Source organism: Centruroides vittatus, unplaced genomic scaffold (assembly GCF_030686945.1).
Source record: "Centruroides vittatus isolate TY-2023 unplaced genomic scaffold, ASM3068694v2 contig_181, whole genome shotgun sequence".
Taxonomy (NCBI): Eukaryota; Metazoa; Arthropoda; class Arachnida; order Scorpiones; family Buthidae; genus Centruroides; species Centruroides vittatus.
In genome coordinates this window covers 463,993-479,020 of record NW_027121109.1, presented here as the reverse complement: position 1 = coordinate 479,020, position 15,028 = coordinate 463,993, and the positions used below count along the sequence as shown (strand labels likewise).

Below are 15,028 nucleotides of genomic sequence, written 5' to 3'. Positions count from 1 at the left end.
AACGCCCGACGTGATTGGTCACTCCAACTTATTAAGGCACCCGATCCGTCAGGAGTGACGTCCAATGACGTTGCGTTTAACAAAACTCGGACGATTCGGGGCTCATTTTCATCTCCCATTTTTATAAATTTAAATAATCCCCATAGGTGTAATATCAATCGAAAACATTTAATTTTTATTTAAGGGTGTGTAATTAAGGCACGCGCTTTATATGCCCACTCTAAGCTCTTTAATTAGTATATAAAAGTGGGAAATTTACTACAGATTAATATCGTTTTTTTTAAAAAAAAACAAACTTTTTATTTGTGCCTTAATTGCTTAATTCCTGCATTTTTTAAGAGGTGCCCTTTGGTGTATTAATGGCTTCTGTATGGAGATTTAGGGAGTTCAGGAGGGCACCGGATGATTAAAAATCCACTGGGTATTGTAATATGTCTTTCGAAAGCTGATAAACAGGCTATGAGAATAATAATTATTTGGGCCTCCGCGCATGCGCTGTGGCGACGAAACGGGGGGGGGAGATAACGCGACGGCTAGAACCGGATGCCGAGATTACCGAGTAAAGATACTCTTAAGATTCGTATTAACGAGGTTGTAAGCACGTTTACGCTATATGCGGGTAGCTTACGCTCCTAGGATTAAAGCCAAAAATTACGTTTATGGGTAAAAATGGCGTAGTTCGTCTCATATGAAACAAAGGGTTCGCTTACTTGGATGCTTACTACGTTTAAGTGTTAAATATGTTGAAAAATGTAGGAGATATAATCACATAGTCGTAATAACGAGGTCTGCTATAAAGGGGTAGGTGATCTTCTAGAAACGAAGGCAAAAATCACAATATTTACGGGTGTTTTCAACAGTTGAATGCACACTTTGTTCAGTTATAGACTGGAAAATATAGTAGTGGATCGTAATAACGAGGTTTTAAGCAATTTGTGATATACGCCGGGAGTTAATGCACCTAGAAACAAAGCCGTACTGCACTGCACTTAGGAGACAATAGTGATTAATACGTTAAATCCGCACCTTTGAAATGCATCCATCGGGATTTTCGAATTAACAAAGGGCGAATGTGCGCGCGTAATAACGAAGTTTTAGACGAATTTATGCTATATAGGGGTAGCGCAGTAGCCTCGAAATAAAGCCAAAGGTTTACTGTATCTATAAGGCGTCGTGTGATTACAATTTATGTAATGCTTTTCAAATTAACCCATTCTTTAGATACGAGCTAACATGATGTAATATAAGTAGAGTATTTAGCATAATTTACCTATGAGCATGTCGCGTGTACGATAGAAATCTATTATTCTGAGTGACGGTAATGTAAATTTAGCCCACGCAGTTAGTTACGAGGTTCTCCACAAAAATATTCCATGCTGGATCCGTTTAAAGGGTAGGAACAAAGTGTAAAGACCGTTAACAATACGAGCTTCGTTATCTGTTAATGCCAGCGTAATATAGAGGTGTTCGGTTTAATCTCCGTTGGCGTAACGCTAAAACGAGCCCACAGAATCCAATGTTTAACGTCAAGCTGGAGATCCCGATCCGTTAACGCTAGAGGAGGAAAATCGCGCGTATGGTCGTGTGTGCAAGAAAGGAGATTGAATTACCCCGTCGCCATTTATTGATTGCATTTTCAGCCACTTTACTTAGACTACATCCATTGATTCGTAGCTAGAATGGAACATAACATCATTTCCTTCTTACACCGTAATTACTCCCTATCATTAGTAACTAAATGTTTCTCTCTTGGAATCGATGCGAGACAACACAACTACATCTTCTGCTTTCTCCTATTAAACATTTATTCAGCGATACTTTAAATGTTATCTACTATCAGCAACGTTTAATAAATAACGTCCACGGAGGGACACCAAACAGTTTTAAAGGATTTTTAAGCCGGTTTCCGAATTAATTAAAAATCCTGTTCGCCACTCCACCCACGAAAATCCATACTCTCACTTATCTCTTATACGACCATTATCTGCATAATATTCAAGGTTTTTTTTATAACTCTACGATAGTTAGCCCCCTCCATAAACAGTACAGACATACAGACGTTCCTTATACTGGTTTTTACACTACGTATAAGCTGCTATAAACTGTCATTCGATCGTCTCTTCAAACGTGAACTCGTTAAAGAAATCAATAAAACTTCTTTAGAATGAAAAATTGCAGTTTTATGTGTGGACGACTGACAGACAGACGTACAGGAACCTATACCTAATAGTTATCATCTTATAAGGCATTTTTGTGTAGGCTGTTATCGGGGTCACAACGTGGTTTATAGCTCTATCTCTATATAAAAAAATTTGTCTATACGTCTATTTTATATAAATATATATATATATACAGTATATAAGAAACCCGTTTTATACGATTTTTTCCCTCGTTTTAGCGATTAAATAAATGCAAATGCGTATGCAAAGTCGTAGTTTATGTTACGAGAGTTAAAACGGCCGAGATCATTGTGTTAGTTTTTGTACAAAATCCATATTTTATTGATTCATAAAATGTACAAAAGAGTGTACGAGAGGGGGCGGGAGTATTTCGCCTGCAGACTATCACAGCCGAATTTTTATTGTGTAAAGAAATTTAAACGATGAAATGTCCCTTCTTACGGTCTCGTTCATTGGTTCTTACGTGCAGGTTTTAAAACGGGGTCTAGACGACGATCCGTCTTCATCACTTTTATTTAGGCTACGTGTTTAAAGAATTGTTAAACTGTTCAACTCCTATCTAATTATTTACGTTATAGTTGCGTAGTTTCGTCTAGAAACCCGTTTAAGACGGACACGAACTTGTTTGGGCGTTGAAAAATGCAACAATCTCCTTAAAATTTTACTAAATATCCCACACAATATTGTCTAGTTCGAAAGATAAATTAAGTGGATGTTTCAGGTTTCACTAGGCCCTAGACATGCGAGGCCCTTTCGTATAACGTATAACCTGCGTTACAATAGGTATGTTATACGTGGCATAAGATATAAACACTACACTTCACTGAATATTTGAGCACGTTAAAAATATAAGGCCTTAGTACAGTTTTATTTCGAAACCTCTTTAAGACGGACACATAAGCTTGTTTGCATTGAACAAACATCCCACACAATAATGCTTAGTTTGGAAGTTAAACTAATCTTATACGTGGAGGTGTTAGGTCGGACGAGGCCCTAGACACGCGAGGCCCTTTTATACAACAATGCAGCTCCCATTACAGAAGAAGATCGACCATATAATCACTTAATATTTAAGCACGACCGAGTCACCTAAAAGTGTAAGGCCCTAGTTAACTTACGCCCAATACTGTACGCACACGTATACGATACGACACATAAACTTGTTTCCGTTGGAAAAACATCCCACACAAGATAAATTAAGCCTACACATACGCGGTCTTTTTTAGCTCGAGCCAGGCCAGGAGGCCCTTTTATGTAACGTATAACCCGCGCCACATTACACAACATGTAAGCACCGTACTTCACCATGCCAGCTCCCTTAAAGTTTCAGGCCCTAGTTAACTTATACCTAAAATATTGTACACACACATACACACATACTGTATATATTATAATGCACTTACCTGATCTCCGGACATGTATGCCTCAGCATTGGGATCCGTCATGTTTAAGGATAAATCATAATTATCCACCGGCTGTAAGAGAAAAAAAAAACAGACAAATAAACAAACAGATAAATAATTCAAAATTTAATTTTTAAAAAGATTTCAATTAAATCTCGCGGGGTGGAGGGGAAACAAAACAGGAGAGGGGAGGGGGGAAAAAGTTCAAGTAAAATCAAAATAAACGGAACACACACGCAAGATTGGATTGCCTTAATGTATTGTTTACACGAAATGGTTTTATGACGTAAATATATCAAGGCTATAGTCTTTATAGACTAAACCACCGATAGTGAAAGAGTAATAGAACATTGTCAATATATGAGTCATACTCATTGTCTACTAAATCTTTCTTCCCCCCTCTCCCCCCGCAGTTAATGTTACGGTTTGCTACGAGCTGGATAAACTGGTCGACTCGGACACACGGCTTTAAATTTTAAAATGCCTGTCGTGAATTTTCCAGTGGTTGAAGGGATATATCTCCGGATGCAGCCTGCATCCTTTACAATACAGATAAACAGAATTATTGCCTTTCCCCCCGCTCTTTTTTTTTTATTCCTTAAATTTATGTCTCTTGGTGCCGTAACAGATTTTTACCTTCCTTCCCCGTAATGAAAAACTGTTAGGAAGATGAGTTATGATGTGAATTTCGCTTTACACTAGCGTGAAATTTAGTTTTGTGCAAGGGTGAGGCGTTTGGTTGCTTCCTCTCCCCCCCCGTTTTTTTAATCAGTTTTGAGCGTGAGGCCCGGTTTATCCTTTAGTTTATCCTCTTTTCTTCCCCTCCTCAATTCTTTCAAATCAGTTTTATGAGAGAGACGTAACGTTTAGTTATCATTTCCCCCTGTTGTATTCTTTTTTATAATACTCTTCTAGTGTTGTATATCTTATAACACGGGAAAATATGGCGATGGGTCAAAAAGATGACTTCCCCGCTAAAGATTTTTACGTTTATTAAACTTGAAAAGCGCCAAATTCGAAAAATTGGGGTTTTCTTTCTTCGTTTGTAGGGGGCGCGATTATGTTCACCAAATAACTCTCGTGCCCTTTGTCCAAAATTTCGGAAATTTTGCAGGGAGGTTTGCGTATTAGGGGCATCGTCGCCGTTCAATTTTGATGGTTAAAGGTCAAAGGATTGGGGAGATAGACGGGTCACGTGTCTTACCTCTAGTGGGTGGAAGTTAATAAAAGTTTTTTTACTCCTTATTAGCATTTAAAATTCACTTCTCTAACCCCAAAATTAAGTTTTTTACCACGTTAAAAATGTTTTTTTAAAGTCTAGTAACAGATGGCGCCACACGAATTTTAACTTATCTACCGGGAAAGTTACGCAACTCGAAAATTCTTTTTCTTTAAATCAGATCCTTCGGTTTTGTGGCATATTTACCCCCTTTTTAGTGTTATTTCTTAATCGCCTTTAAGAGAATTTTAGCGGTCTTTATTTTTACTTCGTAAGCGCGATTCTTAGCGCTATTTCGAGGCGTCGTCGTAGAAGGGACGGACATAGGAAATGCCCTAACGATAGAATAATGTTAGCAATTAGAAAATTCGAAAATGGTGTTTGCAGTACGGCTGTCAGCAATGATCTGCTTTAATAATTATACCTCTCCTAAATGACAGTATTATGGTTTACGTTACGCGATCAATTTTACGATAGTCTGGAGTCACCCGATCGATTTATGATCGCTATACAGGAAAATTTTACGGTTGTTAGAAGCGAAAGTGGTGATGTTTATAGTTATAATACTATGAAAGGCGATCGATACAATCGGGATGTAAATCATTTCCCCCCTTTTTTGGGTTGAAATGTACCTTGTTTCATACACTCCAGCCTTGCATCCGGTACAGAAACGGCGCTTTAGTGAGGTGTCTTTCTTATAACTGCTTATTTTAACGTTATAACCGATGTAGAATCTGCGCTTTAGCAAGATGTTAACGTCATTCTTACACCCCATTCTAATGTTAAAACCGCTTTATCGAGGTGTCTTTCTTATAAACTGTTTACTTTAAAATCGAAATGTATTTTTCCGCATTCATTCTAACGTTATAACCGGTATAGGATCTGCGCATTAGCGGGATGTTAACATCATTCTTATATGTACTTTGTTCTTTTTCAGTTGCAATTTAGCCCACTGTAACGTTATAACGGGTAAAATCTGCGCTTTAATGAGATCTTAACGTCTTTCTTATATATTGTTTCTTTCAGTATAGGATATGCGCTTTATCGGGGTGTTAATCTCATTATATTTGATGTCCACCCACTCAGTTATACCGGATATAGAATATGCGTTATAGCGATGTGTTATAAAGTCATTTTCATATATAGTTTCTTTGAGTCGGAATGCTGTGTTTCACCCGTCCCAACGTTAAATCCGATAGAGAAACAACGCTTTAGCGAGGCAATGTCTTTCTTATTAATACATCCATTCTAACGTTATAACCGATATACGATCGGCGCTTTATTCTAATATACAACTGCTTTTATGTAAATCTACAGCAACGTTACATCAGATATAGAATCAGCGCTGTAACGCGGTGTTGGCGTCATTCTTATGGCGCGTTGGCTATGAAAAATTCGCTTACGTGTATATTATTCGCCGTCGCGCTTCGTTAAAGCCGCTCTTTTTCATCTCGGATTTCGCACTTCTTGCCACTAAAGCGGGGTGGAGGGATAGTTAACGGATAATTAGCGTTCTAAATAAACTTTAAACTCTAACATCTTAAGCCGAAGCACTCCTTATCTTAACACAACACGATCGCAACACATCGCTCATCCAAGCGTCGCGGAGTCACGGTCGCGCCAGACGACTCGCCAGCCTTTTAAAGAGGCTATAAATACAAGCGAACCAGATAATTACATTTTATTTACGAGGCTAATTATCTATGTTTAAGGCTCTAAATTTTATTTACGTAACTAAATCTTCCCCCTCCCTTATCGTTAAGAGCGAAACTCCTTTATCTTAAAACCGTCGTTGCCAGCGCGCGCGAGCGCGGCGCGACCCGCAAGCGAGGAATGAGAGAGTAACGCTCCATCACACCGCATTAAATTTAACGTTTCCAGCCAGATTTAGGCCGCTTATTGGCGGTTAATTCGCTCCCCCGCACCTCTCGCGCTCCGGATTGACACGGCGGTATTCCACGCCGGACCTTCGCGCTCGAATCCAAGATGGCGGCCGTCTACGGTGTAGGCCATCTCTGTCCTGGACGAGCCACGTCACAATACGAGAAATTAACAAAGCGAATTTATTAATTTCCGCCTCGTCCCCCCTCCCCGCGCCCCTACCAGTGTTATTGCAGCTAGCGAATTAGTAAAACTCCGCGCAAATATATTATTATGTTGACTTTAATTCCGCAGCAATTTAATACTGAATAAACAAAGCAGTTGTTGATGTTATAACAATTACCGGGGTACGCACTATACGCCGATTTTCGCTTTTCAACGGGGCGAGAGGGGGATGCCAGAGAGCAGAAGAAGGAATTTCACTATTGTCGGCCAAAACTAGTATCAAGTCGCCGGGAAGGAGCAGAAACTACTTATTAAAAAGTTCGTGCTGACCGCCGAAAACAGGTTGTTCAACTGTACTTAAACGCAGATACGGGGTAACATTAATAATATTTTTCATTTCGGTCGATGACTGCGCTATAAAGAGGTCTTTATTTTCTCCTTCTTCTACTTCTTCTTCTCTTTTATTATTATTTTTTCCATTAGTGTAAGGTTTATTTATAGAAATGAGGATTCTTTAGCGTTTTTAAAGAGATAAAAGCGATTGTTCGGATCGATCGACAGCGTTTTTTAGATTATTGTAAGCGGGGGGGAGGCCCGAAAGTCGGATGACCGCCGCTAGGGATGAATTGGCGTTTTGTTATCGGTTAATGCGCTCGCGAAATTTCGCCTTATTCCGTCAATTTAAGAGCGGAAAACGAAATATTTCATTTCTTCCCGCTTTAATTCGTACTCGCAATTCTCATCCGAATGCGAAACGATGCGAATTTCGTCTTCTATCAAATGTCTTTCTCAATATTTAGTGACCCAAAACGCGTAGGAAACGAGTTTGGGGGCCGAAAAAAATCGCTAACGTGTTAGCTCAACCGTCCCGGCCACTTTAATGATTAAATGAGTCGTAAATCGGCACGCCGTTTCTAAAAATCCTTAATTCTGTCGAGAAAAATGGCGAATTTCTGGAAGGGGGGGCGCGCGCGCGCGAGCGCTTTCTTGGGGGGGGTGAGATAGTAGAACACGGGCTTCGTAAAGAAAGGTGAGAACGGCATCTTTCGTCATCATCACTCTTGCCATTAAACAGAATCACGATCGACGTTGTCATCGCATCTTTTCTATCGATAGAGATCGCCAGCCGAGCGTAGTGTGACGTGTACAGAACTCACCCACCTGTTCGTGACTCATGTTTCCTTTATTAGCAATCTAACAGTTATTACAAATGTAGCATTTCCATTTTTATAATTCGCTAGGAAGAGCGGGGGAGGGAGGGAAGAGGGGCGGAGGAAGAATCATTGTTTAAAAATAAATAAAATAACAAAAGAAATCAAATTTATCATCCATCAAAATTGAAGAGAGAGAAGAGAGAGAAAAAAAGGGAGAAGAAGCAAAGTGACAGCTTCCATTATGCAAATGCGATCGGACATGTCTGGTGACAAAATTGTTGTAAAAGCGGATCATGTTTATTGATCCGTAGCCGTGACGTCACGACACTCGCGCAAGTATTTCTTTCCCCTTCGCTACAGATTGACACGCAGACCGACGATTTATATAAACTTAACTCGCAATAACGACGATAGACCGGCAGAAACGTGTTAAAAACCTGCAAGATAACCTGAACCGATTTAACGTCTTAAAGGCTATATATATATATATATATAATTTTTCTGCTTAAATATGTGTATATATATCTATATATTTATTCCATTGTAAAAAAAAAAAAATAAAGGAGAAATTTTTAAAGGACGTTTAAAACTAGGCCAATAGCCTTCTTAACATTAGGAAAAAGGCCCCGAGCTAAAATCCTACACGTAAATGCTAACCTACTTTCCAGTCGAAAACTATTGTACAGCACATACCTATTGTTCGTGCATCAAGTGTAGAAAACACTTTAATAGCTGCGGTTTATTAGAAAAAAAAGGGGGAGTAAATAATTATAATTTTCGCAAGGTGTAATTTTGTGACTGCAGAAAAAACGGGCAGAATTAATCTCGATTAAAACCTATAAAGGGTTGGCAACACTGGAGCGTGTTCGTAGCGAATCTGTATATATATATATATGAGTTATATATAGATCGATGTCGTATAGAATGTTTATGCACAGCCGAGCCGGATGGAGAAAGCCATCATCCCGTTGTCATGGCAGCGGGATGCTTGCACGTGCTCTATTCAAATTCAAACAGTTGCTGGAGAGTGAGAGAAAAGAACTGAAATTGCCCTGTAGATGGCATGTCATATAGTGCAGCGACAAAAATCATGTTTCTCTACCACCCTCGATCGATATTCCTAGCTTGTAACTAAATACAGTGTGTGTTGTGTGTGTGTGTGTGTGGATGCACCACCCCGCGGCTAGGGACACTCATCTACATAGAATGGTGCTGCCGTGCTGAATAGATTTTCTAACCATCTTTTGCCCGGTGGACAGAACAGAGGGTTGAGAGAATAAAGTATTAAATGAACGACTAAACACACTCTTGTTTAAATTGAGTGAGTGGAAAGGGAAATCTTGTTGTGTTCTTTTTTTTTTACTCTTTCCACTCTCCCCCCTCCTCGACAATGTTTGCCGTTGTAAACAATTAGATGCGCTACTTCTCCGCTTAATTGTATTATTATGCTGCGTAGAACAGGGAGAAGTTGCGAAATTTTGACTGAAAGGCCATTTTTCTAATTTGGGGGATGGCCGATGCTCTCTCTCTCTCTCTTTCTGCACTCCTCCCCTCATAAACTAGCGTTGTGGGGTGTTTTAGAATGGTCTTGTTTATGTTGCTGTGTAATGTTAATCTGCTAAAATGCTCTTTGTCTTGTTTTCGGGGTTGCCTTTTCTGTTTGGGGGGGCCTTTTATTCGATTGTCCACTGATCCAGCTAATTGTTGAAGACTGACAAAAGGGCTGGGATACACTGAAAAATACTATCCAAAAATACACTTTAATTTACGGAATTTACCGCTGTGGGTTCCCTTCTTTCCTGCCTCTTCTGCTCCCCTCTTGTAGGTTATTTTTAAACAAGTTGTTTACGTTATTGTACGATGTTCATCTCCTATAATGGGCTGTGTTTTCTTTTGGGGGTCCCCTTTTGCTTCTGTCCGAAGTCATCCTCCGAAATGTCTATTATTGGGAAGTGAACCGATCTTCCGTGATGTAGCCCATTGTTGGGGAGATAAGTAGTGTCTTACAGTGTTCTATACTACGCTAAAAGCACTATTAAACTCTTAAATCTCTAAAATATGTTAATATTTTAATTGTGTTTCCCCATTTCCTTCCTGCTCTTTCAGTTCCCCTCCTGTTAACTAGCGTCATGGGGTTTGTTTCTGTGTAATGTTCGTCTAAACTTGTTCTATTTTGTAAAGTAAACTGATCCAAAATGTTGCCAATTGTTGAAAGTGGAGTAATCTTTTATACTACACTACACTTTAAAAGTGAAAGTCTTTCCCTAAACATTTTCTGTTCAGAAAATAGTTTGGGGCAGACCCTCACTTTTAAGTAAACGCTCCCCTTTCTGTTCTCCTAGAGTCGTGGAATGGGGGTTTGTTTATGTGTATCCCAAGTGAACATCCCCACTTTTTAACATAGGTATGTTCACGTGGGATGTCTTCTTAAAACAGGGATGTTCACTTGGAAAGTGAATATCCTCATTCAAAATATAACTAATTGTTAGAAGAACAGTGGGGTCTCTTACATTACCCCTACACATTCTTAAATAGATTCGATAGGGCGATGAAAAAAGCTTCTTAAAATATTTTACACACCATTAGAAAGGTGCAGGGGGCTCTAAAATTACACGAAATCTTATGCTAAGGGCTAAAGAAGGGGAACATCCGAAAAGATTCGCTTTTTTAAAGTGTAGGCAAAGTTCTCAAACAGAATTAAGGCTTAATTCTGTTAAAATTTTATAAAATATTCCTTATTTCACCCTCTATTCTCAGTAGCAATAAGGAACGAAGTGGATAATTAAAAAATTAAGTTGTTTCCACTATAAACAATTAACAAGAGAAAGAGAAACGAGGCAGTAATATATTCATTATTAAATATGGATAGGGATTTCGACGAACTTAAAAGGGATTTTCTAATATATAATCTGTTATAAATCTCCATTCATAAATAATCTGTTATACTTAAATAAGATTACACGCTATAAAGCTCCGGAAGAAAATTTTTTTAATAAATAATATTTTCGCTTCTTTAAGACGTCCTTAGCTATCTCCTACCCCCTTGTTTTTTTTTTTAACACACGAGACCACACGTGTTGCGACCTACAACCCAATTAAAAACTTACTTAACACGAGCCACGACGCTGGCGTTTTTACATTATTTTTTCGAGTGTTTATCCCCCTACCGTCCTCCGTGTACGTGCCCCCCACGCTCCGGTCGTACGCTGAATTATTAGAAACCATAAATTTGCATTTTATGCACAACTGTAGCGGCAGCCAGTTGATACACGATATTTACAAATCTACCAGGTGCATCGCCCCCAGCTAAGAAGACCAGACCCTATACTTAACAGAAGGCACTTTTTCCCCCTGTGTTTTTACGTCCGGCAGAGGGTTGTTTATTTTGGACTTTACCGGTAAGTCCTGATTTCGCCCCTCCAGCTGTTTTCCTCCTGTATAATTTTCCGCCCTCCCCACACACAAAAAAAACACTTCAACTGCACTTCTACCTTCCATTACCGCAATTTATTGCTGTAGTAGTTAACAAAGGATGGCCTGTGTTTGTGTGTATGCAGTATATATATATATAAAGGCCTTCTATCTTACAGCAGGGGGGTGGCTAAAACGGGGGAAAGAGGGAGGCGCAGGAAGCAAATTTGGCTTAATTAATTTATAAGGAGAAGCGAATTTTAAACAGATTTAACGTCTATCATGACAGTAATGTATAGGTAATAAAGATTCTATTAGGGTACTAATTACGACTCCGTTGCTGCTATAATATTACTTGATCCGAAGATGCTGCGCTTTAGTGTGTTGTAAAGGGATGTTAGAACACAAATCAATCGTGCAACATGTTTGAATTTAATGAGATTTTAGTTCGGACGATATACAATTTAGCAATTACCATACTATTGTAGTAATTCTAAATTGTTATTAAAGTAGCATAAATGGAGTTGTTGTTATGTAATTGCAAATTTATTAATGGATGGGGGATGCTTTATGGGGTTTCTATAGAGTTTATTAGAGGAGGTCGGTTCCCTCTTTTTTTTTTCTTTTTAAATGGATGATGCTACTGATGATGGCGAAGGAAGCGCAAGAGGAGGATGAGGAGCGAGGAAAGAACGTTGGAAGTTGTTAATGGACGAGATTACTTTATGGGCTTCCTTAAAATCATGATGATTTGGGGAGGAGGATGACGAGAGAAGAAAAAAACGTAGTTTAAAGCGTAATTATTAATGGTGCTTTAGAGGTTATTAAAGAAGATTTTTATGGGTGATGTTGCTGATGATGGTGACGGAGTGTGAAAGGATGGTGGGGAGCGAGGAAAGAATGTTTAAAGTTAATAGATGCTATTACTTTATGGGCTTTGTAGAGTTTTCAATAATGTTGATGATAGAGACGATGAAGATTTGCAGGAAGAGGATGAAGAATAAGGAAAAAATGGATAGGATACTTTATGGGGTTCTTCCATAAAGTTTATTGAAATATATTTTTGAATGATGATGATGATGTAGAAGGCGAAGTATAAGGAAAAAATGCTGTTTAAAGCGTGGATAGGATACTTAATAAGGCTTTAATAGAGTTTATTACAGTACTTTTTGTTATGAACGATGATGATAATGATGAAATGAAGGAAGAAGATGAAGAATGGAGAAAGAATGCTGTTTAAAGTGCAATCACCCCTTACATGTTAATGATTCGAATGTTTTTTTAGAAGGCAACAGAATCGATTTTTGTCTCGCTAGTAGTAGTAGTAGTAGTTTATAATTTAATTTTTAAATCGAAATTAGCTTTTTTTTATATATATATATATATAAAATTCTTAATTTATTTTATCGTTAAGTTAATTTAGAAAATTACTTTTTGTCGATTAATAAGGAAGATGCATCGTTGAATGTCAGGACATTGACTCTGCTGAATCGAGAGAAAGTGGTTAACGTTGATGAAAATTGGTATTTAACACTGCCTTGACGCCTTTTGGGTACACCTATTATTATTATTTTCGTTCCGATTCGATTAACCGGGTGCACTCCACGGAAAGTACACGTGATTGATGCGAATAAGGGGGTAGTTTCAGGCAAACGAATCTTACTTTAGCGTGAATTAAGGCTTATAAATTCGAAAATTCTGCCATTTCTTAAAGTAAGTTTACCTGTCCTTTCACTCCGCAACGAGCTACAAGAAGGGGGAGGGGTATAGTTTTACTTGATACAAGGAAGAAAAAAGGCTGCTTTAATGTAATTGTTTCTTTAGTGGATTTCTGAGGTGCGTCGGGGGAAAGATGCTAAATATCTGAATTAGTGAGAAATATTTTTCAGTTAACACCGCTTACCCACATCTTCAACATTCCTCTCTCTCTCCCCTCTACCTCTCCCTTCTTTCTCTCTCCTCATGCATCACTTCCTGATGTATTCCGTAACATACGTAACAGCAAAGTTACGCATTGTAAACTGCTAAACGGCTACAGTTTCCGATTAAATCTTATGTGATGTATGGGAATAAACTTTACAACACTTAAAACAGGTGTTTTCGGTGTAGAAGTTCGGTTTTTGTTTTCCCTGATAGAAGGGAAAATATGGCCATCGGTCGAAAAACCACCCCATAGGTTTTTGCAATTTAGACTCGGAGGCCTTCAAACGTCCAGAAATTCAAAAAATTGGGCTTTTTTCCTGTTAGTGTTTATAGGGGGCGCGATTATGTTCACCTAATTTGAGGTTTAATAACACCCGTGCCCTTTGCCGAAAATTTCTGAAATTTTGCAGGGAGGTTTGGGTATTAGAGGCACACCTGCGGTTAAATATTGGCGGTTAAAGGTCGAATGGATACAGAGGATCAGGTGTCGTATTTCTAGTGGGGTCGGACTTAAAGATTTTACTCGTTATTAGCGTTTACAACTCATTATAAAACTCTTCTCTACGCTCAAAATTAGTTATTTTTGCCATTTTATAATAATTAACGATATAAAAATGTTTTTAAAAATCTCATAACAGATGGCGCCACGCACAATTTTAACTATTCTGTCGGGAAAGTTAAGCAACTCGTGTATTATTTACATTGTAATTTGTGCCAAAGATTACGTTTACAACGTTCCTCGGGATGTTTAGCTTCGATCCTTTCAAGCTTCAACCGTTATCTGAGTCTAGCTTCATTATCCGGGCAGATTTGTCTGTTATTTTATTATCTGGTACCCTTAATTATCATCCGAACGTTATTATCAGCATTACCATTCTTTAATTACCATTAACTACACATTGTTTACCGGAACAATCGAAAGTCGAGACGTAGTAATTTCTACAAAAATCGCCTCCCAAAATACTGGGATAAATTAATTAGAAGCAGAAATTCCGAAGAAGTTTCCCTTCATCCCCCTCCGGCCCTGCAGGGGCGTCAAATTAGGCTGCGCGGCACAGGCTGGCGCGATCCCTACCAAGGTCCAAAGCTGCGTTTTCCTCTTCCCCTTCCTCTCTCTCCCCATTTGGATTTTCATCGCAAATGAAATAATGTGATTCTTTACAGTACTCCAGGGATTAGGAATATTAGAGAACAATTTATTTCAATCCGTCCAATCGGATAGCATTCCTTGTCCAAACAGCAACAATTACACGTGAGGAGAGCTGAAATGTGGTCTGCATTGTCCCCCGAGGTTCTTCTTGTGATAGATGGTTGTGTCATGATTTACTAACCCTCATAAATCACAATGGCAATCCGTAATTTGTCACTGAACATGCGCTTGGGGATCTCCAGAGATTTAGCTGATTACATTCTGATCAGAATGCAAATAAGGCTAAATGATATTGGAAATGATCTCTTTGTGAAAAGATTTGTTTGGAAAAACTGCGCCCAATCATCGCCAAGTATCCAGCATCCCCCTCTCCGTTGGTCCCTATCTAACTGTAGGACGTCTCCATCCCCCTCCCCTGCTCGCGGCTCATTTGGGTTAATGCCGTACGAACGGTTAATCGAAAGTTATGCTTTCAATTAAGTATCCGGATATAGAACCGGATAATCGGGATCGGTCGTAAATTTAGTTTAAGGTTACAAACG

At 38.8% G+C, this 15,028-nt stretch overlaps 1 protein-coding gene across 5 annotated transcripts in view; it reads right to left on the bottom strand.

Annotated features, from left to right (window-relative positions):
- LOC136969808 (TOX high mobility group box family member 2-like) overlaps positions 1-15,028 on the bottom strand; it is an 88,661-nt gene that overhangs the window by 53,433 nt on the left and 20,200 nt on the right. For 4 of the 5 annotated variants that reach the window (XM_067264082.1, XM_067264080.1, XM_067264081.1 and 1 more), the window contains exon 2: positions 3,584-3,655. In XM_067264082.1, the coding sequence (XP_067120183.1) occupies positions 3,584-3,655 (72 nt within the window). Of the gene's footprint in view, positions 1-3,583; positions 3,656-3,817; positions 3,918-15,028 lie in introns of those variants that run through there. The other variant, XM_067264083.1, reaches the window with a different exon arrangement.